General features: G+C 40.5%; 1 protein-coding gene across 2 annotated transcripts in view; it reads left to right on the forward strand.

Annotated features, from left to right (window-relative positions):
* SOBP (sine oculis binding protein homolog) overlaps nucleotides 1-24,419 on the forward strand; it is a 113,497-nt gene that overhangs the window by 18,816 nt on the left and 70,262 nt on the right. For both annotated transcript variants that reach the window (XM_084203365.1, XM_084203366.1), the window contains exon 4: nucleotides 4,675-4,826. In XM_084203365.1, coding sequence (XP_084059491.1) covers nucleotides 4,675-4,826 — 152 coding nt within the window. The remainder of the gene's footprint in view (nucleotides 1-4,674; nucleotides 4,827-24,419) is intronic.

Below are 24,419 nucleotides of genomic sequence, written 5' to 3' on the forward strand. Positions count from 1 at the left end.
TCACATGGGTTTGAAAGGAAAAAAATTCCAAACATTCTGCTTAATTAAGATCTAAAGAGGCGGTGCAAACTTTTGATGATTAATTGAAGCATGCTTTAGACTGATGCATATTTAGTTATTATAATGTGATAATTTTATCTTGTTATACAAACTACTCCCTTTGGGAACGTGATTTAACACTGCAAACACTCCGTGTTTATTGCATTGTTCATTATGAAAAATACACAGGATAAAAACCACAAGGAGATGTAACTGAACAGTATCTGTGTGGTGGGTGCAGGGAGTACTCCTTCCACCTGTAATGACACAACCCAGAGGCAGAAAATCACAATATTGTAACTCCCACAATATCTCTCCCTGTGAAGAGCTGAGAACTCAGAAAAGTAGAGGCTGGAAATTTAGATCTTGTGCAGTACGTAGAAAGAATTTATCTTTCTATTACCTGGTCTAATTAGAGAGGACAGCAATATGTATGTTCTGCTGAAAGCCCTCCTGTTACTATTCAGTTGTGTCAGTCCCATCTCCTCTTTGTCTCACCTGTAAGAGTGCCCGTGCTACCTGTCATAAGTGTGACAGATCTGAGAGCATGCTAAACACTTCACAAAAGCAGGTCATAAAGTTGCAGGCCCAGATGGAGGGGGGAAAAAAAAGCAGATATTAAGTATTTTCTTTCACTTTAATGTTATTTGTGCCAGGACTTGCAAATGATATTTTTGTACTTTACAAACATGTGTCAGCATAGCTATATGTGTCCTAAAAGTGATGGTGAATGATCTTCATCAGAAGAGCTGCTCCAGTGGGAGCTCACATGATGGATGTAGGCATGGTGTCAGGATGAGCTCATGTTACTTTAAGCAGATATGCTAAGCTAGACTACCAGCAAAACATGGACTATGAACAAAGGAGACTATTGCCAATGTAGTAAACTGGGATAATTATTGTGGAGGAGCTTTCTTAGTGCAGTTCTAATCAGGAAAAGATTAGAATAAAGATTGAAGACAGATAACCAGTCTTAAACTACTGGATTAAAAAAATTCCTACTTCCCTGTGATCTCCTAGCAGCAAGTTCTTCTAGCTGAGTGCTCTAGGAACAGGGATTTGATACATTTTCCTGAAAGCAGGGCAGGAATCTGGTAAAGTGATTTTCAAAGAATTCAGCCTTGAAAAACAAAGGTCTGTGAAAAAGTGAGTGGAATTTTATCTTGAATGGAATGCAAGATACGAATTTCTGGTTTCAGATTATTCCAGCTTGTATTTAGCAGATGACAGCACTTAAATCCCAAGACTCTATCTTTTCCGATTTCACACAGTCTTAATGACTTGAGGCTACGTTATTGCTTCTCGCTGCTGGTAGAAATACATGAAGTAATACTTTATGCCAATGTTGCAGTCCTGAATTTTGGTCACTAAGCTTAATACACTGTAACAAAACATGCCTATTAGTTCTTTTCACAAGGTCTGCTCAGATCTTTACCACAAATGGTGAGAAGAAGGAAAGCCCACAGTCAGGTTTCTGTCTTTATCGTTGTCCCCAGCTGTCACCCACACCCACAGGGCACAGCTCTGTACTCTCCCAGGTACCAAGCATGGCTTCCTTTCTCTGCTGTTCTTAGCATCACTTGTAGCTGAAAGAAAGGATTTGAGTTTAGACCAAGTTTTCCTCCTGCTAGACTGGATCCGATTGATGGTCCGTAGAAATGTGATTGTGGATGTTTTCTATTTCACTTATGAACTGCATTACAAAAACTTCCAGTTGCATCAAAAATTGTCTTGGGCAGATGTACACTTGAGGGAGCAAAGATGACTTGAAAAGTGATGTATTAGAGTCCTGTCCCAGGAAGAGTGTACTCTGAATCTGCTTCTGAAGTCCTGCTATTTCCTGGCTGCTTGACATAGTTGCTTAATCCTTCTCTAGCAGTGTTCCTGAGTCTATTAAATTGAAGAGGCATCTAGTTCTATTATTGCTGTTACCATGAAATGAAAAGGATTACATTGTTTGATGACTGTTGTGGGAAAGAGGTAGATTAGAGAAATAGTTTGAGTTCTTTGTGTGTAGCTAGATTATTTCCTTCCTTTTCCCCCTTCCTTCTTTCAAAATGATGACCATTTTGACTAATACTGATGATGCCTCCTGGTATTGCATATCACTTCCTGGAAGTGCATACAATGGCTGGAAATAGTAGTTTGTAGACCATTCTCTGCTATTTTTTTGACCATCAGATCCATGGAGCACAAGTGAAGCCATGCTGCTTCAAAGGATTCTCTGTGAGGTGGTTGTGAAGTTCTGATGGACGGGACATGGCAAGACAGCAACCTGACACGGAAGGTCCCTCTCCCTCTCTTCCCCTCCCCTTCCCTTGCCAGGATGTATCTTAGAGGGTCTTTGGTAGAAGGAGGTGCAGAGAAGTGAATAACATGGCTTTTCCATGTATTCAGCTGCTGCTGGTAGCCTGTGTAATTAGAAATAAACAATTGTGTGGATATTTCTCATCATCTATGGGAGCCTGTTCATGTGTGTTAGTGAACAGGAACTGAATGACAGCTGAGGTGTTCCCCCTATCAAATCACTCATAAAAGCTCCTGAGAATCCCAGTGGTGCGTCTGTGTTTCCCCTTAAAACCTGTGCCCTAGACAAGCTAACCTGCTTCAAAAAGAGCTACTTCAGCACCTACTTTGCCAGTGAACTCTCTTTCAGCTCTGTAATATTCTTTTTTCATTTATGAGAGTTCCTCTCATCAGACATGAAGGCTATTAGAAAGGTATCACTGGTAGATCTTCCCTTTTCCAGAGATAAAATGCTTCTTATCAGTAGGGGAATATATGTTACTGTTATCTGAAACAAGAGTCTGCTGTCTGGTTCCTTTGATTCAGAGGATCTTCTGTTGTCCTGGTGCATTCAAAGGGGCAGGTTCAGTCTGTAAGGAATTGGTTTATTATGGTGCAAAAGGAGCTGAATCAGGGTGCCTTTGTAAAAGATAAGTACTTCAAATGGCTCAGGACAAGAATGGAGAGAAGAGCTCTAGGTCTGTGCTGGAGTAGCTGGCACCCTGGACAAGACCAATCTGCAGAGAAAGGGGCATGCAAAAATCACCATGCAGCACCCTGTGTGCCTGGCTGATGTTACAGCCAGCTCAGGGCAGGCTTTTTCACCCTAGAGGTGGCTAGTGATAATTTTGGCCAAATTGTTTTGATTTCCCTTCGTGTTCAGTATATGAAGGTGCTTATAATACTGGCAAATCCCACTCTAAAGGGTAAGTGATACAACACATTAAACACAAATCTGTGCTATAACTTGGCCTTAAATGTAGGTTTAAAGGTAGACAGTCTGATTAAAACTAAAAGGTCATTATTTTACATTGTAGAATTTTATTTGTAGCTGTAAATCATGACACAATTTGTGGAAGGAAAAAAGTTATTAAACTGTGGCAGTATTTATTCCAATAAGGTGAGTAAAATGCAGCACGTAGTTCTGAGTTATGATAGTCAGGGAAAGGAGCCAAATCACTCTGCTAAAAATTAGTTTGCCAATAATTTTACAGAACGATGACAGCGTAGCTCCAAAAACAAATCCTTTATAGGGAAATAGGATGGCTGCATGAGAGAATCTCTAAGCTATGAATTCTCCACAGCTCATGGACCAGGAACTGTTTTAACAATTAGTCTCCAGGGATATTTTTTCCCAGAAGTTAGACAATGGCTGCTGTCTGTAACTGAAAGGTCATTCAGTATCACAAACTGGACATAAGAACTGAAGAATTCTGAGTTTTAAGTCAGAAAGATTCCTGCTAACTTCTTGACTTGATCTGTTTAGTAGGTTTAACTATTCACTGCTGTTGTCTGTGAACCTGAGGTGGGAATGATGACCACAAAAGGATATTGCAAAAGGATATTTATGTTAGTAAATAAGTTCTGTGGTATTTTTACATGGCAGAAGGCACACATGCCACATTTGTAACACATGTTAGAGAAGAGCTTGAAAGAGGCTCGCAAACTCTGCCTGAATTAAAATTTGACCAATGAGCATAATTACTGAAAAGTAATCTGGCAGATTTTGCCACAGTGTGGCAACTTCTGCCTTGTTTAAATCTACGTTTCTGTGACTGCTGAATTCACTCAAAAGCTCCCTGTTTTGTATGCTAGTCATTTCAAAATAATACAGAAAAGGGGTGTTTTATGTTCCTTCTTATTTAGAAGAGGGCTCATGTTAGAGACCTGCCTTGGTGCAGCACCTTCTGGCTGTGTTTTATCACCAGCTTGCTGAGCAGAGCATCTCAGGGACTCACTACAGCAGACTGTAAGTAACAAGAACAAAACAGCAATACCCACTAAACCTTCAGTCTGGGTTACTCATTTAATAAACAGTTGTGTGCTCTTAAGCGTGCTAAAAAGTTCTCGAGATTTCCAGACATTTTCAGCAGTGCACAATTTTTGAAGCTAATCATCTTTTCCAGCCATTTTAGAAGCTTTGCCAGGCTGCTGAGTCCGGCTGGCACAGGTCACTGGCTGCCTGAGGACAAGGTTGGTGATCACAGGCAGGCACAGTTCTGCTCTCTGACAGTGAGGGAGTTAGCAATAAGATGAGCTGGTGCTGCTTGTATCTAAGAGTAAGTGTGCAGATGTCTGAGGAAGGTGTTTGCATCTCATGTAAACATTGTTCTTATATTTTTGTTGTAGAAGATGATGTGTCAAATGTACAAATAATGTGTGCCTGGTGCCAGAAAGTTGGAATCAAGCGCTATTCCCTGAGTATGGGAAGTGAAGTGAAATGCTTCTGCAGCGAGAAGTGCTTTGCAGCTTGCCGAAGAGCATATTTCAAGAGAAACAAGGTAAGAGAAATAAGGCAAGATGTAACCTACATAGACATGGCTTTAATCAGGCCCAGCCTGAGTCTCATTTAGCATCTAATAGAAACTCTTTTCTTTTGTTTTCTCTGTTTCACCTAGACCCACCACTTTCCATCTGTATTGTCTGTTGGACTGTCAGCCCTTTACTAACCTTCTTTCTTTCAGTTTCTCTCAGCTTGGTACTTGGGTTTTGTGAGGGTCAGGAAATTTAAATACTAATAAGCATTAACATAAGACTCTGAATTTGGCCTTAGAGTCTCAGGATACTTCCTACATGTACACAACTAAGAGGAAGTATCAGAGAAACAGAGTAGAGAAGGTTGTGTAGGACAGTGCCACCAAGTCCCATGGCATTGGGATCGTGGCCAGTGGATAAATGCTTTTAGGGCTTAAGGCTCAGTCCCATCACAATACTGGACATCTTTTCACTGCTGCTAGTGAGCTGTAGGTTCAAAGTATATAATTTTTAATAACTTATCATTGCTACAAAATTCAGATACTATTCAGTTTTTGGGTTGGGGTAAACAAAGTTAGAACATCTAGAGTAACATGAATGCCCCTCCTTCTCAATTTAAATTTAACTCCATCTAAAATTAGAAGCAATCCTAATATTGAATGTCTACAAAAATTGCTGTAATCACTGAAGCACAGTGCCTGAAAATGCCCTCTAGGTTACTTCAGCAGCTGTTTTTCTGCAGCAGAATTTGTAACGTGTCATTTAAAGAAAAATAGAGAAGAAACCCCTCAAATTTTTAGTTGTTAAAGTAATGTGTCCTTTTTGTGCTTAATAGTGTGAGCCTCTTGGTAAATTTCTTGTCTTAGAAATGTTTATCATTCATAAAACTCTTTACATTTTGGCTTCTAAATGATGCCATTTATGCTTCAGGACATTTCAAGCCTGTCAAGTTCAAACTGACTTCAGGTCTCTAAATCTGGTCTTTTACATCTGTCATAATAACAAATAAGTACATATGGTTTCTAGAGTTAAGATGCAATCTTATAGCAAATTAACCTCCTTTATAAAATTGGGTCACATCATCCTGCCAAAAAAAAAAAAAAAAAAAAAAGCCTGAAGAATTACGTTGCAAAAATCAGTAGAGTGGAATTTTAGTGGCAGTCTTGGAGAATCAAGCTCATAGTATCTACTGGAGCAGACAGGCAAATAAAAGTCACATGAATATTCTGTGAAGAGTGTTGTTTACATTCTTTTTATAGGAGGGAAATATGTGCTCCTTAGATGCTCCTCATTTGAGAATAAATCCACACGGATGCATGTGCACATGTGCACTTCTATCACATGCAGTTCTGTGTGCCTTACAATGTGCAGGGCACAGTCCAGACACTCCGGGCTGACAGGATGCAGATCTCTGTCAGCTGATGCTCCTGTGACTTCCAGTCACAAATTTACATGGATAAGATCCTTGCTATGGAGTAATGGAGGCATTGTCAGTGATCCTGGTTAGGTGGTCCTGTGTGACCAGAACTGATGAGTACCAGATAATTTTGGAAACCTTGGAGAGGCAGATGAAAGGACTTGGTGTATTCTTTCTCACCCACAGCTTAGATCCTGAAATAAGAGGTCTCCACTAAATGAAAATAAATGCATGTTAACATAATGCATAGGTGTACTCAACCTTCTAGTAACCCATTAGTAGTAGAATTCAGTAATAGTTTATGACCATGAATTCAATCAGTGAGGCAGTATATATAAAAAAGTTCTCTTTTACCTGACTTAGTATTTATTATCCTTGTGCTTTATTGGAGGCCTCCTTGTCCTTGTATTATGAGAAAGGATGAATTAGAGCTTCACATTCTCCTTGGTTCCCTTTCCTACACCTCTGTTAACTTCTTCTGGAAGATGCCAAATATTTCCATCCAGAAAGCTCTCTGTACTCATTATTTTGTGTGTGTGCATATACAGACAGACACACACATGTAAAAAAATATATACACATATACATATATAAACAAAATAGGTGTTCCTAATATTTTCATATACCAGCACATCCCAGTGAAATGTTCTATTATTCACTAAAGAGGTTTCAAACTAACAAAATGCCATGTGGGAGGACTTGGCAAAACATGGTGAGAAAACATTATCATGTTGATTGGCTCTGCTTCAAAGCTAAGCCAGTGAGTTAAATTTTCTTTTTATTTGGACCTGTGAAACCTGGAATTTCACAGGATTTGATCGAGCAGAGGAAATCTGTAGCTGCCCCTTGCAAGTATTTATGGCATTAGATAATCTGGGGACAGAATATTTAGGAAGTGCTGTTGTTAAATGAAGACAAGCACGGTAGAATTCAGCAGACCCTCACGCTTCTGGTTTTGCACTTCACCTGTTAGTAACAGAGTGGAGTCTTGAGGAATAAGATCAAAAGAATCAGGATGCAATAGTTTCAGATTTAACTGCTGACCTTTGCTCTGTTACTGCTATTCTAACAGCGTACCTGTCTTCTCCATGACTCTAATGCTTATTTATGTATTTCAAGGAGTTATGCCACTCTACACTTTCTCATTTTTCAAACAGAGGAGCAAAATAGTCACGTTTCACCTGCCTTATGCATGTTTTAAACAGGGATCTCTGCCACAATATAGTGTTGTATTACATTAAATATGTACAGCTGCTGCATTTCTGGGAGCTGATAGGACTTTGTGGTCACTTTATTTAAAGCTTGAGTTTCCTAATGGATCACGTTGAGCAGTCTTCCCTCTCTCCCCTAGATAAGAAGTGCTGTAATAAGTGCTTGCTTTGGAAGATAGGACTGTTTAAGTAGTAAAAAATTAGTCATCACTAATGCCTCAAAACAGCACTAAGTAATGCTGTGAATTATCCATCCCTGGATGACAATTGCTGTGTTCAGAAGGAGGACTTTTGTAATCATTCTAATAAAAAAAAATCTTTTCCCATACACAGGGCAAATGCACTTTACAGTGCTGCATGCCACAGATTCCCAACTGAGAGAAGGCTTGGCATGAGCCCACCCTGAAGTGCCCTGAAAGGGCTCCACAAAGCCCCAGGTCAGCTGGGCACTGGCTGCTCCCAACTTCTAGCTCCTTCTCAGCCCTTTCCTGCACTGGGTTTGGCAAGAGTAGCAACACACTGGAATAAGCTGGACCTTCCTGGCCTTGGGAGCTTTGAACCCAAGGACTTAGGTCCGAGGTGCCCATCAGGCTTTCCTGCTTTTTGTCCTGCTGGAGTCTTGTCTATTTGTGCTCTGGAAGCTGGGACCCTGTGTCCTCTGCATCCATGCATAGCCAGGGTTGTCAGGGAGCTTCATGCCTGGAATGGGAAGTTTGTAAGGAAGAAGTCTGGAGCAACATTAAGTTGCTTTTCTTATAAGAAGTTTTGCTCCAGGTATTTTAAAGTCATGACCGTTTAAAATTATATCAGCCAGCAGCCACACCTTGCAAGAATAGAAATACATATGTTTTGAAATTATAAAGGCTCCCCCAAGAGAATAAGCTTATCTAAATTATTAGTGATAAATGAACAAAAAATTGAGGCTTTTACCCAATTAAGCAAAACCCAAAATATTTAGACAAGATCCAATTTAGAAAGAAACCTAAAAATAACACCACTGACATCCCGACACAAAAATAACCCAAAACTGCATTCCTGCTCTTGTTTGTCCTGTTTGCCCAATCAAATGCACATATTGTAGTAATGGGTAATATTGTATATTGAATATGGTATAATGACAACCTGTTGTGTAGAATAATATCAATTAAAAAGTACCATTGCTGGAAAAGCAAGCATTTGGGACTAATGTTAGTACCCAAAGATATAAGATTTGGATGCTTTAATTTTAGAGGCCAACTAATACAAAGTTAAGTTCCAAAGAGTCATGTAAAAGCAAAAAACACTAGACCACCGAGTTTCAGAATATGAAATTTAAAGGGAACAGTTCAACTCATAATTTGATCCAGTGAGTCTGAAGCTTGAAAAGATTAATTTTGAAATTAAGTTGTTTGACTCAATGGGTCAGAAAACAAATTTATTATGACCAAATTGCCAAACATAGAACTAGAACTGACTTCAAAGAGGCTATAAACTCTATTCACAGATATATTAAAGAGTAATTTACTTGATTTGACTAAGACTTTGGAGACATAGCGACTGCAAGGTTCTCAGGCAGTATTTTATACTTGACCTTGTCTCTGCTTCTCACTGCCTCACAATTAGGAAAAAAGATAGATGTTTTTGTTTACAGGGCAGTCCAATTTCATTCATGCTAATAAACAAAAAGGCATAAATCAAAAAGTAAAAGTAAGCTACTCTGCAGCACCATGAAGATGTAAACAAGGATGACCCTTTTCTCCCTGTAAAGTATAGTGGTAGGCAGCACTGCGTGTTAGTAGGCAGACAGGGAGTGTGGTTTAGGGTCCTTTATCTCATCTGTGTGGCAAAAATGAATGTGAACTATCAAATGGAGCTGTAAGAAGTCATACATTTATTTAGTTCAGAGTTCTGTTGCATTAGGCAGCTCCTCACATTTTCAAGCTATATTTAAAGATAATAAAGAGCATGCAACATCATATAGCTTTAGTGCTCTTGCCTGCATAATTTTTTGGTTAATTAATATCTATCACTAGGTGATAATATGGACATTTAGATACAAACACATACTATAAACTGGGAGTAAACAGCAGCTATCATTCCCCAGAATTATTACTGAGGATTGTCAGAGAAAGTTCTCTTGATTTCAAGCTTAATTGTGCGGCCTAACAGTGCATGAGAGATATTTAACAATCTTACTGTTAAGTCAATGAGTAATGGCAGAAAAAAAGCTACTTTCATCTCTTTCTTATGCATCTACAAAATTTAATTTGTAAAGTGAACATTATTCATTGAAATTTGGAAAATTGCTTGGAGCAACTTGATGCAAATAATGCCCTGACCAAAAAAAAAAAGAAAGCTTAGCTGTTCCTTTAGACTCCCTTTCTATAGTTGAAAAGCACGGGGCTCTGAATAGGAAATCTATTTCTCCTAGAGATTTAACTTGCATTAATCAGGTGTTCAGAAAGGTCAGTGCAGAGCAGGTGTCCCACCATCTTTGCATGCAGTTGCCCATATTTGGTTCTGTGGAGCTGTAGAGAAAAGCAGGATTCAATAAATGGCTCCACAGAGCGGCTTCTGCCGCCGCGGGTTTGCGTAGAACGTGCGTGCGTGTATTTGTGTGTGCACATCTGCGTGTGTGTGTGCGCCTCTCTGCCACAGCAGCCCACTGAAAAGGTTTCCTGCAAACGCTTGAAGGTAGAGGGGAAAAAGACAACAAACATCTCCATAGCTGTGATTGCTTTGTTGAGACATAAATGAGCGCTGATGAGTGAATGCAGATGAGACGCTGAGTCTGCAGGGGAAACAGCTCAAGCGTGGGGCACAATTGCAAACTTTGAGGAACTGGCTGGAGAAGGAGGGGTAAGGAAAATAACCTCATTCAGAAGATGTTTTTAAAGTTTATGGAGGGTTGAAGGCTGCAGATAGTGACCAAGAATCTGGAACAGAGACTGAAATATTAAGAAAATCCTGTGCTGTGAAAAAAATGGGTGGCATTGGTCAGGAAGAAGATTGGCATCATTGTCTTGCTGTCATCAGCTGGCCCTGTTATTTACAGGATGCTAAACCCAAAGATTTCATAGAACTGCTTCCCTAAACCAGAGCTAGGATTTTTCATGATTAGAAGAGGCAAATGAAATTCCAAATTAACCTACTGAGGCCATCAGTCAGAATATCTCGCCTCTCACCCACAACAAAGCAAAATGTATTGCCATTGCTAACAGTGAAATGGGCAGCAGCACCTGACTGATGCCACCAGTGACTTAATGAAGGGATCTGGCAAACCCAGCATGCTTGTCAGTTTGCAAACTCAATGGACATTTTAATGTCCATCTGCTGCCTTTTAATACTATAAATTTGAATCAAATTCCCATTGTCTGAATTACTAGCAGGTATCCAATCCAATTAAAAGGCGTGTTCACTTTTAATTTTAACCACCGTGTCACATTACATCAGTCGTGTTGCATTCTGGCTGCTTTGGTTCTATCAAGATGAATATGCTAATTACAGCTGCCTCTTGGGGGGCAGGCATTTGATTCAAACAAAGCTACCAGTTTATGCAAGGTGTCCTCACATCAGTTTTGGACAGCTTCAACGATTGCGCTTTTCCTTTTTCCCAGAAGCAAGTTTTGTTTACATACAGATGGTTCAACAAAAACCACTAATTATGTTAGGACTTGACTGGAAATGCTTTTACGTTTCTTGCACACCAGGTGAGTGCAGTTTAGAGCAATGATTTGGATTTAAATAGCTGTTCTGACACCTTGGTGTTGGAGAAGTGAAAGAAGTTGCTACCTGCAGAGTGACTGAGGGAGAAATATGGCCAGTAGCCATTTTTCTGGAAGTTACTAAAGAGTTTTACTGAGGTCTTAAATCACTTAGGGTGAATTTTTGAAGAGGAGAGGAAGACACTAGAGGATAACAGACATTTGGTCCTTTAAAAAGTTTGGCAAGATAGACTTCATGGTCTGTATCCGTGACATTTTTACATCACCAAGGGATTTTTGATTAAAGAGTTTAAATCAATAACAGTGGTGCATTCAGAAAATGAGCAGATATAATACACACTGATGCTTGCTTTACCTCTGAACCCTTTGGTTCCAACCTATGTGAGCTAGCCAATTGCTCAAAAAAATATTGCTCTCCTCTGTTTCATGTCTCAGCTCAGGTTGCCTTAGATTAACCTTGGCTTTTTATGAAATTAGGAACCTTTCAGCTTTGTTTTCACGTGCTCAACACAGAATGAGCATCAAGAACAGTCCTTGTTCTGACAAAAGCTTAGGGTAGATCTCCAAAGTGAATCTAATTTGCACAGACTATATTTGGTGCCACTCTTCCTTTTCCTAATGAACACATCAATCATTAATACTAATATGAGCTGAGCAAATAAAGAAATGCATATTAAATGTTTGTTCAAAAATATCATGACATTTGAATAAATTATTGCCTTAATGGCATCTGTTCATTTATCAGTCAGCTCATTAACTTAGGGAAATATTGAAAGGGAGGTTGAGTATTTTTTTCACTCTATATATTTTTATTTGAAAACCAAAATTAAGCAAATATGGTTTTCAAAAATGTGTTTGGATTAGGAACAATGTTGTGAGCAACACCATTCGTACACACTTCTGAAAGGGTGTGTGGAATACAGAAATTGGAATTAACGGCGTCGTTTAACGAGGCAAAATTCCACCCAGTCAGGGCAGCATGGTGGGCAGAAGTAAAAAAACCTGAGGGGCCCAGCTGAAGGTGGAAGGTAATTTCCAGTCCTAAAGTGTCTCAGGAGATGACATTGCTGTCACATTTCGCAAGTGGCAAAGTAATTTGTGCAGGTGAGGCAGCAATTCAGTGGTGTTGCGACATTTCTTGTCAGCTGACGGTCTGTATTTAATCACTCTATTACACTCCCAGTGTGGCGACTTTCCTTTCCATCAACCATAGAAATCTTGCAATAAATTCAAGGATGAAACTGAGTCAGACCAAGGGAGTAAATCACATTGTCTATCTTTTTGGCCCCTTCTAGCCAGGAAAGTTTCATCCTTTTAGGTTTGTTTGGAAACATCTGCTGCTCTATGGGAAGACTGAAGCAACCCTTACACCCATTAACCTTGAATCTGGCCTTGTGAGTTTAAATGAGGCTAGGAGAGGCCAAATGGATATAACTTATACTCTGCTGGATGAACAGGAAAATGTACTACTGGGGATTGTTAGTTGAAGTCAGTTTCTTGCTATAAATCAAGCCGTGCTCACTGTGCAGGCGTTAAACTTGATAGAAGAATGAGGTGGGTTTTATAGAGCAAAAGTCTGAAAATGTAAAATGTCTTTCCAGTAGAAAATCGTTTCTCCAATAATATTTGATCACTTGGTGACCAGATAAATTCAGCGACTGGCTCTGCTCTGTCAAAACCCCAAGCATTTACAGCTCACCTATTGGAATTTAAGTTGGAAGTAAACATATGTTGAGAGTTGTCAGACGTGATGCAATTTTGTATCTAAAATAAATGCACTCATCTGCGTAGTAATACTTAGAAACAGCCATTTGGTGGGTTTGGAGGTGGGGAGCGTGTGCCTTCAGATGTTTTGGGTTTATTTACTCTCCAGCCTAAGAAGCAGGAGGCTATCTCTGCCTCTGTCACACAGAGGGGCTGGCAGAGATGCTCGGGCAGGAGCCAGTCCTTTGGCTGGCACCCATGGGATGAAGGAGAGATGTGGCTCTGTTGCTGCCCATTTACTTCAGAAGCAGAGCAGAGCATCTCTCCAGCCCTTCTCTGGGCTTTGCAAGGGAAAGGGTCTTTAGTGGGGCATGGTGGCCTGGTGCAGCTTTGCTGGGGAGCGTGGGGAGCCACCGAGGACTCAGCATCTCCATTAGACTGGCCGAGTGTGCTGATTCTCCTCCTACCGCATGGATGGATGCAGCACTGCAGTGTCCTGTATGCCTGTGGCCCTTCTCTCCCTTGAAATTTGGAGTCTCAAATGAAAAGGGAAACCTGTTGAGTTAGAAATCAAACAACTCAGCCTCAGTAACTCTTATTATTTTTCATTTAGCCCCGCAGCTTTCACAGTTGTGGTGCACAGTGCTGCTAAAAATTAGGTGGAAGAGAGCTCCTAGAACTAGAAACATAAGTCTTAAAACATTAATCTAGAGATTAAAGTACTGACATTTAAATATTTATGGGGAGAAAGGTTTGAATTATTTCATTGTGTAGTATTAAAATAATGGTTGGCTTTGGCTATTGTTGAATGGTCCAGTCTCATGCCTCCTTATGCAGAAGGAATTTATCAATATCTCTGCCTTGATAAGGCAACTCCCTGTGAGTTTTGACTAATGTACAAGCATTAAAAGAGCAAGTAGCTGTACTACTGACTTCAGTGTGTGAAGGTGATAACTTCATCCTGAGGAAGAAAGACCAGGAGCTCTGAAAGAGGTGGTTCTCAAATACCAAGGAAAAGGGTTAAACAAGAAAAGGTTTAAAAAGGGGGAAAAAAGAAGCATTGAATCTCTCTGGAGGCTATTTAAGAACACCATATTAGATGCACAGATGGTATGTATACCTCTGAGCAAAGAAAAGTAGAAAGGGGAGAGTAAATCTGGCATAGTTAAGTGAAGAAGTGCATAAGCTTAAAGGGACACTGTCAACTTAAAAATCACACTTTTACTGGAAAATTTGTTACCTACTACTGTTACAAACAACACCTATGATTACTGTAACTGAAAGATGAGACAAAAAACTCCCTCTGCTTTTTTGTGTACTTCTTTCTTTGGGCCTGATCCAGATTCCATTGGCATCAGCGGGTGACATCCCACTGCTTGCAATTAGCTTTAGATCAGGCCCTGTGCATATTTGCCCTGTACATTGTGTACATGCAATTCAACTATTTTGCATCTGGTCTGTTTTCCTATTGTTTCTGTGGTTTTTCACACAGCAAGAGAGGAAAAAACCGTTTTTTTTCCAAATTGGAAGTGTGGTTGTTAAATGATGGAAATGCCACCAGGGTCCTAGGCATACATATAGCAGAAATACCAAATGTTTTGCCTTTTTAAGACAAAACACTTCCTTCAAAACGTTTGAAAACATGATCAGTTATAGCTAAAGGTTCCTGAGGTGGAGTGCAGAAGTTATCTGAAAGGTGCAGGTACCAGGCAGTGTAGGAAGTATACAGAAAGTGGCTCTGTAGAAAACAAAAAGCCACCTGTAAGTCCCCTGTGCCTGTAAGCCATCCAGCCATGGCTCTGACCTCTTCTGAAAAAGTGGAACAGCAGAGAAACTAAATTAAATTTCCTGTGTCCATCTTCACTACAGAGGATGATGAGGAAATTCCTGTCCCAAGGACACTATCCACAGGAAATCAGAGTGTGGCCTTATAACAGAAATTGAAGTCTCTTAGGATGAAGTTATGGAGCAACTTCAGCAACTCGAGAGCAGTAAATCACCAGGAGCAGATGGTGCTCAGCCGAGTGTTCCTGAGGAAATAAAAGTGTGAAGCAGCAGAGATATTGACAAGGATCTGCAATATATCATTAAAACCAGCAACTGTTCCTGAAAATTTGGAAGTCTTTTGTATGATGCTTAAAAAAAACCAAAACAAAAACAAAAAAAGAAAAAGAGACATAAGGTTACTTTCTTCTTGAGCACAGGAAATGAGAGTTCCTAAATAATTTGTATTTAATTTGCTTAACAGCAGAATAAAGTAACTTCAGTTAGGCTTGACCTGGCTGGTAGTAACACTGTAAAGAACAGCTGGGATATAATTTTGATACATAACAGCTTTTAGACAGAGATATTAAGGTAGTTATTTGGATTCAGGATCATGTTTGCTGTGTAAGATTAGTTGGTTTTGATGTCTGTGGATAGTTTGATGCCCTGCAAGGAAGCAGTGAATGCAGCATACCTCAGTCCACGTTTTCATAGGAAGCTGGACAGCTAAATAAGAAACTGCTTGCATTGAAAAGGACTCAAGTTTCCTGCCAAAAGAAAAATTACTTTATAATTCCGAGGATTGTTTTTGTATGCACTACACAAAATTTTAATTCAATTTTCTTGAGAAAAATGAATTGGTTTTTAGAAAAAAAATGGCCTTTTCCAACAAAGGCAGATATTCAATGCACGAACCCACTCAACCACAATCCTGTTTTCTGCAGTTGTACCACACAGGCAAGGAGTAAGAGTACAGAGGTTTTGCCCAGCAACCACGGCTAGTGTGTACACACGCATGGAAATCAGCTGAGGGACACAAATTAGAAGTTCTAATGGATTTGAAATTTAGTAAAGCACTTGAAATGGCATCTCATGAAATCTTACCCTCAGATTAATTCAAATTACTTTGGATATGAACACTGTCAAGTGGCCTGAAAACAGGCTCAAGGAATAAAGTAAAGGGTGGTGATAAAGAGCAGCATATCAGGTTGTGGATAGAGAAGTGCCAGGGGGACTTTCGTGAGGTTGGTCTTGTTTCATATTTCATTAATGATCTCCAGGAGAGAACAGAGAGCAAGTTCACAAACTCTGCAGCTGATACTGAACTAGGAGGAGTTGCAGATACCAGACAGGACAGAAAATAATTCTCTGGAGGAATTAGAAATAATGAAAAAATCCAACCTGTACTTTTCCAAAAGCAAGATATTATGTCTAGGGGGGACAAAAAAGCAACCTGAGGAATGAGTGAAGCTAGGCAACAGCCTGAAGCTGAGGATAGGAGAAGTTGGAGGATGCATTTATAATGGTAGTTAAATGGGCAAGGGTCTGGGGTGGTGGAGTGTTGGGGAGGACAGTTGGGTGGTTGCTGTAATGTGGGTAGAACAAGGGGTGGCAAGATTTGGAGAGAGTTTGGATATGCAGAGTTCAGTGATGAGATAAATCAAAGATGCTTTAGGGAATATGAAAATGTTAAGCCTGTGGAGAAGGAGGAGGGGGCTGGACCAGAGGTTCTTCTTCTGCAGTTTTGATGTATAATACTCTGAGGTGTTAACACTTGTAGCTGGGGCCTGAAATTAGCTGGTTTGCTTGGGACTGACTAAGGTGGACAAAGCAAACATTAGTGAACACAGTGGCTGGCACTGGCAGGGGGATAGATGCACTGTCCTGTGTATTTTCTGTCTCCTGCAGAAATGAAAGGATAGCATGCTTGGATTCAGCAGGAGTTATTAATTCCCAAAAGTAAACCACCCATTTTTAGACTCAACTGTTACAAAGAGTTAAAGGCCTGAGTGACAAACCACTGAAACAAACAGGAGGGCTCTGTTTGGAGTAGCTGTTGAACTGGTACTAAAATTAAATTGTGTACTTGCAGAGGTTTGATAAAGCTGATTACCATTAGCAAGCTAAACCAAGTGAAAGAGCAATAGAAACCAAATATCATCCATGAGAGATGTTGCCCGCTGTGTCAGCTCCAGATGCATCCTATAACTGTGTAGACTATGGGATATTTTTCATTCCTTCCTTCAGGTATTGGCTGTTGTCAGCTGCAATTTGCCAGATGAGATGAACAAATGGGCTGATCACTATGGTGAGACCCATCTTCCTAATCAGAGTGGTTGCACTGCTGGCATAGCAAGCATGAAGGGCTCTGTGACATAATCCAGATCCAGATTGACGTGTCCCATTTGGTTGGGCAAATACATAGCTGGTGTAAACAGGTGTAGCTTTATTAAAATACACGAGGCTTCTTGGATCAGCAGTAATTTTGGCCCAATGTAGGAGTTGTAATGGCTCCATTTAGTTCTTATTAGGTCTGCAGGAGCAGTAGGTTTGGTATCGTCTTACTGGGGAGTTTTTTGTTACTATCACTCAAATGAAAATGTTTTGTCTCACTTTCAGTTATTCTCAAGTCTCTCTTAAAAATTTTCAGCCTTCATAATGCAGTTGTCAGGGTCGCCACCCTGCTCTTTTGGAGTATTTTGAAAATGTCAATATTTTCTAGTATTTGCAGTTGATGAAAATATGGAAAGTGTAAAAGACTTTGTATAAAAAGACTAAAGCAGTATGTGAGGTTGTGTTCAATCTCACACAATAAGGGCTGTTTTTAAAGAAAGTTCATGTAGAGCTCTAATTCATTATATCTGGACATTTCAGCATAAAATGTAACGTGTAGCAGCTTCACTATGTCTAACTTTTCCAAAGAACACAGTAGAGATATTACAGCATTCCGCCTAGTTTGTAAGTTGTTTCCTAAAATTGATTTCCTAAAGACAGCTAACAGCAAATGTGGTTGTTTTGAGCATTTTATTTCTTCAGCCTTGAATTTAGGTGTGAATAACTCAATACAAATTGCAGAACAGAATATGCAATAGCATGCTGACCACCAGTTTCAAAACAAAGGAAGTATTTTGGTCTTCTGAGCGTCAGGGGCAATATTTCCACTGATGTCAGTAGATGAGAACTGAATCACAAACTTCATGCCAGTGGCATTAAGACAGGAAAAATGAGGAATTTGATATTTGTGCTCTACAGCTATAACTTTTTGCTGATAAAGCTGTAAAAGGTATTTTAAATTTAACCTAATTTATATTAAATAAAACAAAGCTCAGGTCTGCTGCAGTTAGGCTGGATAGCTCTTTATCCTCCAGTAGCCCAGGGCAGGGAGGTAATGCACGTTTTTCCTCCTTTACCATTCTGTCTTATCCTTTCCCTTGCTTTATAATATGGAGCCTTTCTAGCCTTCACAATACAGCTACCAAACTTTTAACCTCTCTTTGGCTACGTCTTCCTACATTTCCTATCCTCTTTCTGCATTTTCATTGGCGAGGTTAGGATAAGGTATGGCATTTTCTGTTCCCTATTGTGTTCTGTATTTGCAGCATGTCTTGTGTTGTCTTAAGGATATTTTCTTAGGTTGCTTTTTTTTCATTGAAAGGTACCGAGGAAAGGAGATTCTCGGTTGTTTTTTCTCTGTGCCCTTAATGGGGTTTAACTTACCACCCCATTAAACAGTCATTTATGTGCAATTGTGATTGCTGGAATGTAGGTTGCTATTATTAATCATCTTTCCATCCTTGCTGTTACATTAATCATGTGAGGAGACATGGGCGTAAGTTTGGATCCAACAGGATGACAACTTCTTGTTCGTGGTGATCTGAAATTCAACCCAGGAAGCAAAGAATGACTTTTACAAGTCATTTTCATGTTTGCCAGTTTTGAAGGCAGCTCTGTGCCATTTTGCAGTACTCCATGCTAATTATGACCCGTGTGGATTTAGGGATTTCATGAATAATACAAGAGAAGCAGGAGCAGTTGGGGAAAGAAACCCACCCGGTTTCACGCGTTGTTTGTGTCAGGGCTTGGTAATGGATTTACCCTCAAACAGAGTCAGCACTCAGAAGACATTCTGGCTTGCAGGGCCTCACGCTGTGCACGCAGGAGTCGTTTCAGTTCTGCACGCACGGCGCTCTGGCTGCTCTCCCTTTGTTTCCAAACCGCGCGTGCTCTGCCGCATACATGTGCCCTCCCATATTCCTACAGGAAATCTACTTTCACGCCCAGGAGGGGAAAAGTCTAGCATGTTTGCTGCGTGTTCCTTCGGGAAGCAGGCGAGCAAAGAGGACGGTACAGCTGTAGACATTCTGCACGGAGATAATCAGTGCCCCAGCAGGAGCACCTTCTCCACACAGCTGTACAATTCCCTTTGCTCCCTAGAAGGCACTGCACCCTACGTGCAGTTTCCAAGCTACATTTAACACAATTGCCCATCAGCACTTAGGAAGCAGTTACCACAGAAACCCAGCAGAGACCAATTAGTCACATGATTAAATTAATTAAAATAACCCAGGGTATCTGCCATCTTGCTTCTTTCTGCTATGCATAGCACATGACCCAGGCAGAGATGTAATTGGGTAGCATTATTGTGCCTTTTAATCCTAGAATCATCTTCATACTGTACTGTAGGTGGTCTTTGATTTTTCCTTTTCCACGGGTCTACATAAATCCCCTCCCAGAGATCCATCTTATTCCCCTGCCGCAGAGACGCTTTATTCGTTTTCTGGAGATCTGCGTTATTACACACAAAAAATTCTCCAGCCCCCTCAATAAGCCAAGTAGTATCGAATTTACAAAACATCAGATTTAACAACAGCAAGATTTGTTATGTTTGGGATAAGAGGATTTGGAAACATTTTGAATTGCACAGCTAAGACTTTTGGAGGTCTTTAATGACAGCTCTAACAATACTTGCCAGGGAGAGCTCTGTAATATGTATTAGCACTTGACCTGAGAATTGTAAAGCGCTAAGAAAAGACTGTATGTTGTGTCTTCATTTCACAAGTAATACTGTTACTGCAGTGGGGCGCATTTAAGTGGAACAAGCTGTCTGCCTTGTAATACTTCTTCCTGGGAAAGGCAGGCAGCTTGGTTTCCTCCCTCGCTTTTGAAACCTAGAAGCGCACAGTCATATTCTAACTTAGTAAATCAGCGCTTTGTCCTTGGTCGTTTGGCTGCCCTGATAATGGCATCCCTGAATAACCATGTCAGCTAGGGTTTTCCTCTATTGTGTCAGTGTCATACTTCTGCATGCACACAAATCATCTCTACCTGAAGCGGCATAAAACACAGAACACCGCAATTTCCATCTCATCAGAGATTTGCTGGTGACTGCTCTAAAGCTACCTTGATCCGTAGCACCAAAAGAAAAGAAAAATTAATATTATTTCTGGCCCCTGAGTAGAGAGCAGCTTGCCTCTCCAAAGCAGATTCCATACAAACAGACTTGACAAAATAGCATGCATAAATTACACGGCCCTGATGCATTAATTCGTGCCTAACAGAGCAAGTGGCAACAACACTACATCTACAATGGGTGGGTATAAGATGGAAGAAATGAAGTCTGTGGGTTAATATATAAATAATCAACTGTTACGGAATTTGCAAATATTATGGAAGAAAACTAGCAGGTTTTGCGTGTGCTGCATTGGTAAAGTGCCGTGCACAAACACATTTGCCAGGCTTTACTGGCTCTGAGTAGCCTGTCAGGAAGGATGTGCATGTTTGGCAGTGCTCAGGCACAGATGCTCAATATGAGGTAGGGCCTGGTTGTGAGATGAGGTCTCTGTCTACCAGAGTAATGTCAGTGGCAAAAGTGACCCTCCACTAAGTCATAGCACACTTCCCAAGGTGAAACAAGCCTTGTCCCAGGTATAATGTGGCTCTGTGGCTTTAAAGACATTATCCCCAGCTGGCCAATGTCCCCTGCATCCCAGACACACGCATGCACACACACAAATTACCAGGCATAAGTGACATCAGTGGTCTGAGTGTTTCCATTTTTCTTGTGTTTTCTTGTCATCATTTACAGCACGCATCGTGGGCTGCTGCAGTGTGCACAATACTGGTGGAAAAGTTGACTGTCTCACTGTGTTTAATCTTGCTATTTTTGCAGTAAGTGACAGTAGGAACACTGGGGAAGAAATTCTCCATGGGATCACCCTGTTTTATACTGTGGTAGTCCCACAGAAATCGGTTTAATTACGTTCCCTTAAAACTGGGGTCAGCTAGAGGCAAATCTGGTTGAAAAATTGTAGGTGCGGCAGCCGTGTGCTCCTCTTTTCAGAATTAAAAAAATGTCCCATGAATAAACTCATGAAAAGAATCATAATAAGAAAGCTTTCTGCTCTGTATTTAAAGTACTGTTTCAACAATTCTGCCTGAGAATTTCTCAAAGCTTTTCTTCCTTTATAATACAGAAGAAAAGGGGTTTTTTCAGACTAGAGTGAGGAAAAGTTTTGACTGTGTTTTCTTGTCATGCTACATAAAAAACACGTGTCTGAAAGCAGAGAACAGGCTCTTCTGTAACAGCTAAAGTGACAGCAAAAGCTGAGGTGGCTGTTTTGAAGTCTCCAATATAAATAGGAAGGGAAGGGGTTTTCTTTGATCTGCAGGAGCTCTGTGTTCTTGATACAATTTTCTTGCTATGGTTTCTGGCTTCTCTCAGGGAACAGACAGGCCTCCTTATCTGAGTATTACGGAGGAGTGAGTAGTGGTGGAAATATGGGTCCCTCTCCCAGCTGTCCTTGGAGTGGGGTTCATAAATGAGAGAGCAGGGACTGAAGTGGGTCAGCACACGTCTCTGTGCCACAGCTGCATTTGGGAGGGATGCGCCGACCTCTTCCCAAACCAGGAGTGGAGCAGTTCATAGGGACCCTTCTGAGGCACAGCCTCTGCTGCTGGAATGCTGCAGGAGCAGACAGATTAGAGCTAGGGATTGCAGAAAAACAGAAGCACTGGAGGCTAAAGGACATAATGTTTTGATTGTGGAGGTATCGGGCAGGATCAGCAGGATTTCAGGCTTCCTTTGTAAAAAGGTGAAAAAATTATATTTGGCTTCCTTGAAATAAGAAAAAGGGAGGATATAAAAGGAAACTTGATAAAGTGCAAGCAATTTTGAAATAACTCTTGTGAGTGACTGGTCCAAACACACAGTGAATTGCATGTGAAAATAAATGAGAGCAAATCAAGATAGCAAAATAATTTTGGTGGAATATTTTCTGCTTACCACAATAAACAAAACAAAGAATAAAGAGCTGTATCATAACAATTTGATTTTCCTAGATGTTGTAAACACCTCATCTTCCAGAAAATGTGATGAGATTTACAGCTAGACATCCACACCTGGGAAAGTCAGGTCATTTTTAGCCTTTAGTTTGAAGGCAGGCAGAAGTGTGTAGGAAGCTCGAGCTGAGTGGCAGTAAGTGATAAGCATTTGGCTTGCATGTTTTTAAACAGGAGGAATGGATAAAGCATGTACTCCTGAATCATTTATGTATGGATTTTTGTTTGTGTGGTAGAGGACACTTAAGGTAGTCTTCAGGGCCTAAGTAAATAGTCTAATGCATTGCATGAGAAGGAGTGCCAATGAAAGAAGAGAAATTCTGTGTTCTCTCAGTCAGGGAGAAGGTAATTAGGTGATAGGAGGTTAATTTGGGGGGTTTCCTTTTTGAAAGGAATCACTGCTGTTAGTTCAGAAGGAGCTGGTGAACCCACAGCAGTCCAATGTCCAGGATTCATCTATTCCTAATCTCTCCACTCATTTGTATTCCTAAAATGGCTCTGACATTGAACAAGTTAGGGCAGAAATAACCTCCTGGAGGTCATCCAGGCATTTCCCTACAATGAAAGAGGGTTTGTTTAAATTAATTGTAGTCTTTGATCACAGTGTTACTAGATAAAAGCATATAAAAAATAGTCTGAGAGACTGTAAGGAGGTACTTCTTTTTTGGTATATTTCAATAGCTTTCCTCAACTCCTTGAAGTTCAGCAAGTTTAAAAGAATAATGAAAAGTTCACAAACTTTCCCAGATTGTGTATAGAATTGTGGGGTTGAATTCTGGTCATTCTAATCAGTTTGTCTCCAGTGATTTCAATAGAGTAAGTTTGATTTTTTTTTTTTTGAGCAGCTGTATTCACAAGTGGACCATTGCTTTAAGTGTGTTAGTATGAAGGATGTTGCTGGTGCTCTTGATTAGAAACAGCATACGATTTTGGATAAATGTCAGGTGAGAACTATCTAACTAAAAGCTGGGAACAGATTCCTAGTCAGCTGGGATAAAGGAAGGTCCAGGTGATTCCAGTTTAGACATATTCAGCTTGTTCTGAGGCCATTTGGATAGGATCCAGTTTCCATATCCTCTATGGCTTGTATTATCATTCAGGCTTTATTTGAATTGGAGGAGGAGTCATTCTGCTGATGTCTGTTTCTCAAGAATTGCTTTATCTGAAGGCCCAGCAATTTTTACTTCTCTCAGAAACATTTCCATTAGTCTTGATTTCCTGTGCCCATCCTTGTCTCCCTCCTGCCAACAGCTTCTGATTACTCCCTTGACTTTCCCTGCCTGTCATACCTGCTCTCTGTACCTGCCCCTATGGACCCCAGCACTTCCTACATGCCACTGACACCTACTGTGAATTCCACAGGAAATCACAGAAAAACTGTTTCTAAATTCCATATAACTAAGGCTTTTTCCCTCCCCCGGAAGCACTACCTTGTCTTTTAACCTATATTTATTCAAATTCCTTGTGCTAGGAAGCTGCAGTAACTGTGTGCCTGTTATTGCCCTGATATTGCAAGTAGATTCATAATACGATGGCAGCACAGCGTGGCTCTGCCTCAGGAGGTGACTGCCACTGCAGGTGGCAAGGGGCAAATGCCAAATAGGTAATGCTTTTATGCATGTGCTTTCAACAGATTCTTAGTGGTGTTACTGTTTTCTGTAGGAAGATGACTGGTCCCCATGAGGAACAAATAGACATTCATGAGAAAATTTTATTTATGAATGTGGTCTGTGGATTGTTCCCTTTTGCTTTCCAGCTGTCCCTTTTGCTTCCCTCTGGTCCCAAGCACCATGGCTGTCCTTTTCACAACTCCTCAAGTCTAAATCCTGACCCCTTTGAAAGTCAAAGGTGAAACTCATTTGGTTGCAGAAGGGCAGGATTTAGCCCAGGCACTGAGCAGATGCCAGTCCCACCTTGTAGAGGGTGTGTGTGGCTCTCTCCTGGGGCGAGGCAGCAGAGTAACAGGCTGAGTTAAGGGAGAGCTTGCCAGCAAGAGCCAGAGGAGAGGCTGAGGACACTAAACCAAGACATGTCAATGTTGTTATTGCTGCTTTTCTGAGCTGCTTACAACACCGCATGCTCCTCTGTCAATTCCACTCAGATTAAAAGCCATGATGGAATGTTCTTTTTGTGCTTCTGAATGGGAAATCAGAGATTACTTAGACACCTAATATGTATCTGAAAAGATAAGTGTTTTTTTTTTCCTTTGAAGAGTATTGCAAAGAGAAAGAGTTGTCATGAACTCTCTATAAAATTGTTTCCTTCTCAAGAGAGTTTATTACCCTTCATCTTTCATCATCCTAACATATTTACAGGTAGCATCTTCATTACCTGGATGCTTGTATGGGCACACAGTGCACAGATGCTTAGGAGAGAGTCTCCTTAGTGCCCAAAGACAGGGTATTCTCATTTACTGTTTTCATTTCACTGCACCAAGCTGTGGAGCTGCAGTATAAGCAGCTTTGGACTTACTCAGCCTGC

The sequence above is a fragment of the Fringilla coelebs genome (genome assembly GCF_963513975.1).
Source record: "Fringilla coelebs genome assembly, chromosome: 3".
NCBI classification, from domain to species: domain Eukaryota; kingdom Metazoa; phylum Chordata; class Aves; order Passeriformes; family Fringillidae; genus Fringilla; species Fringilla coelebs.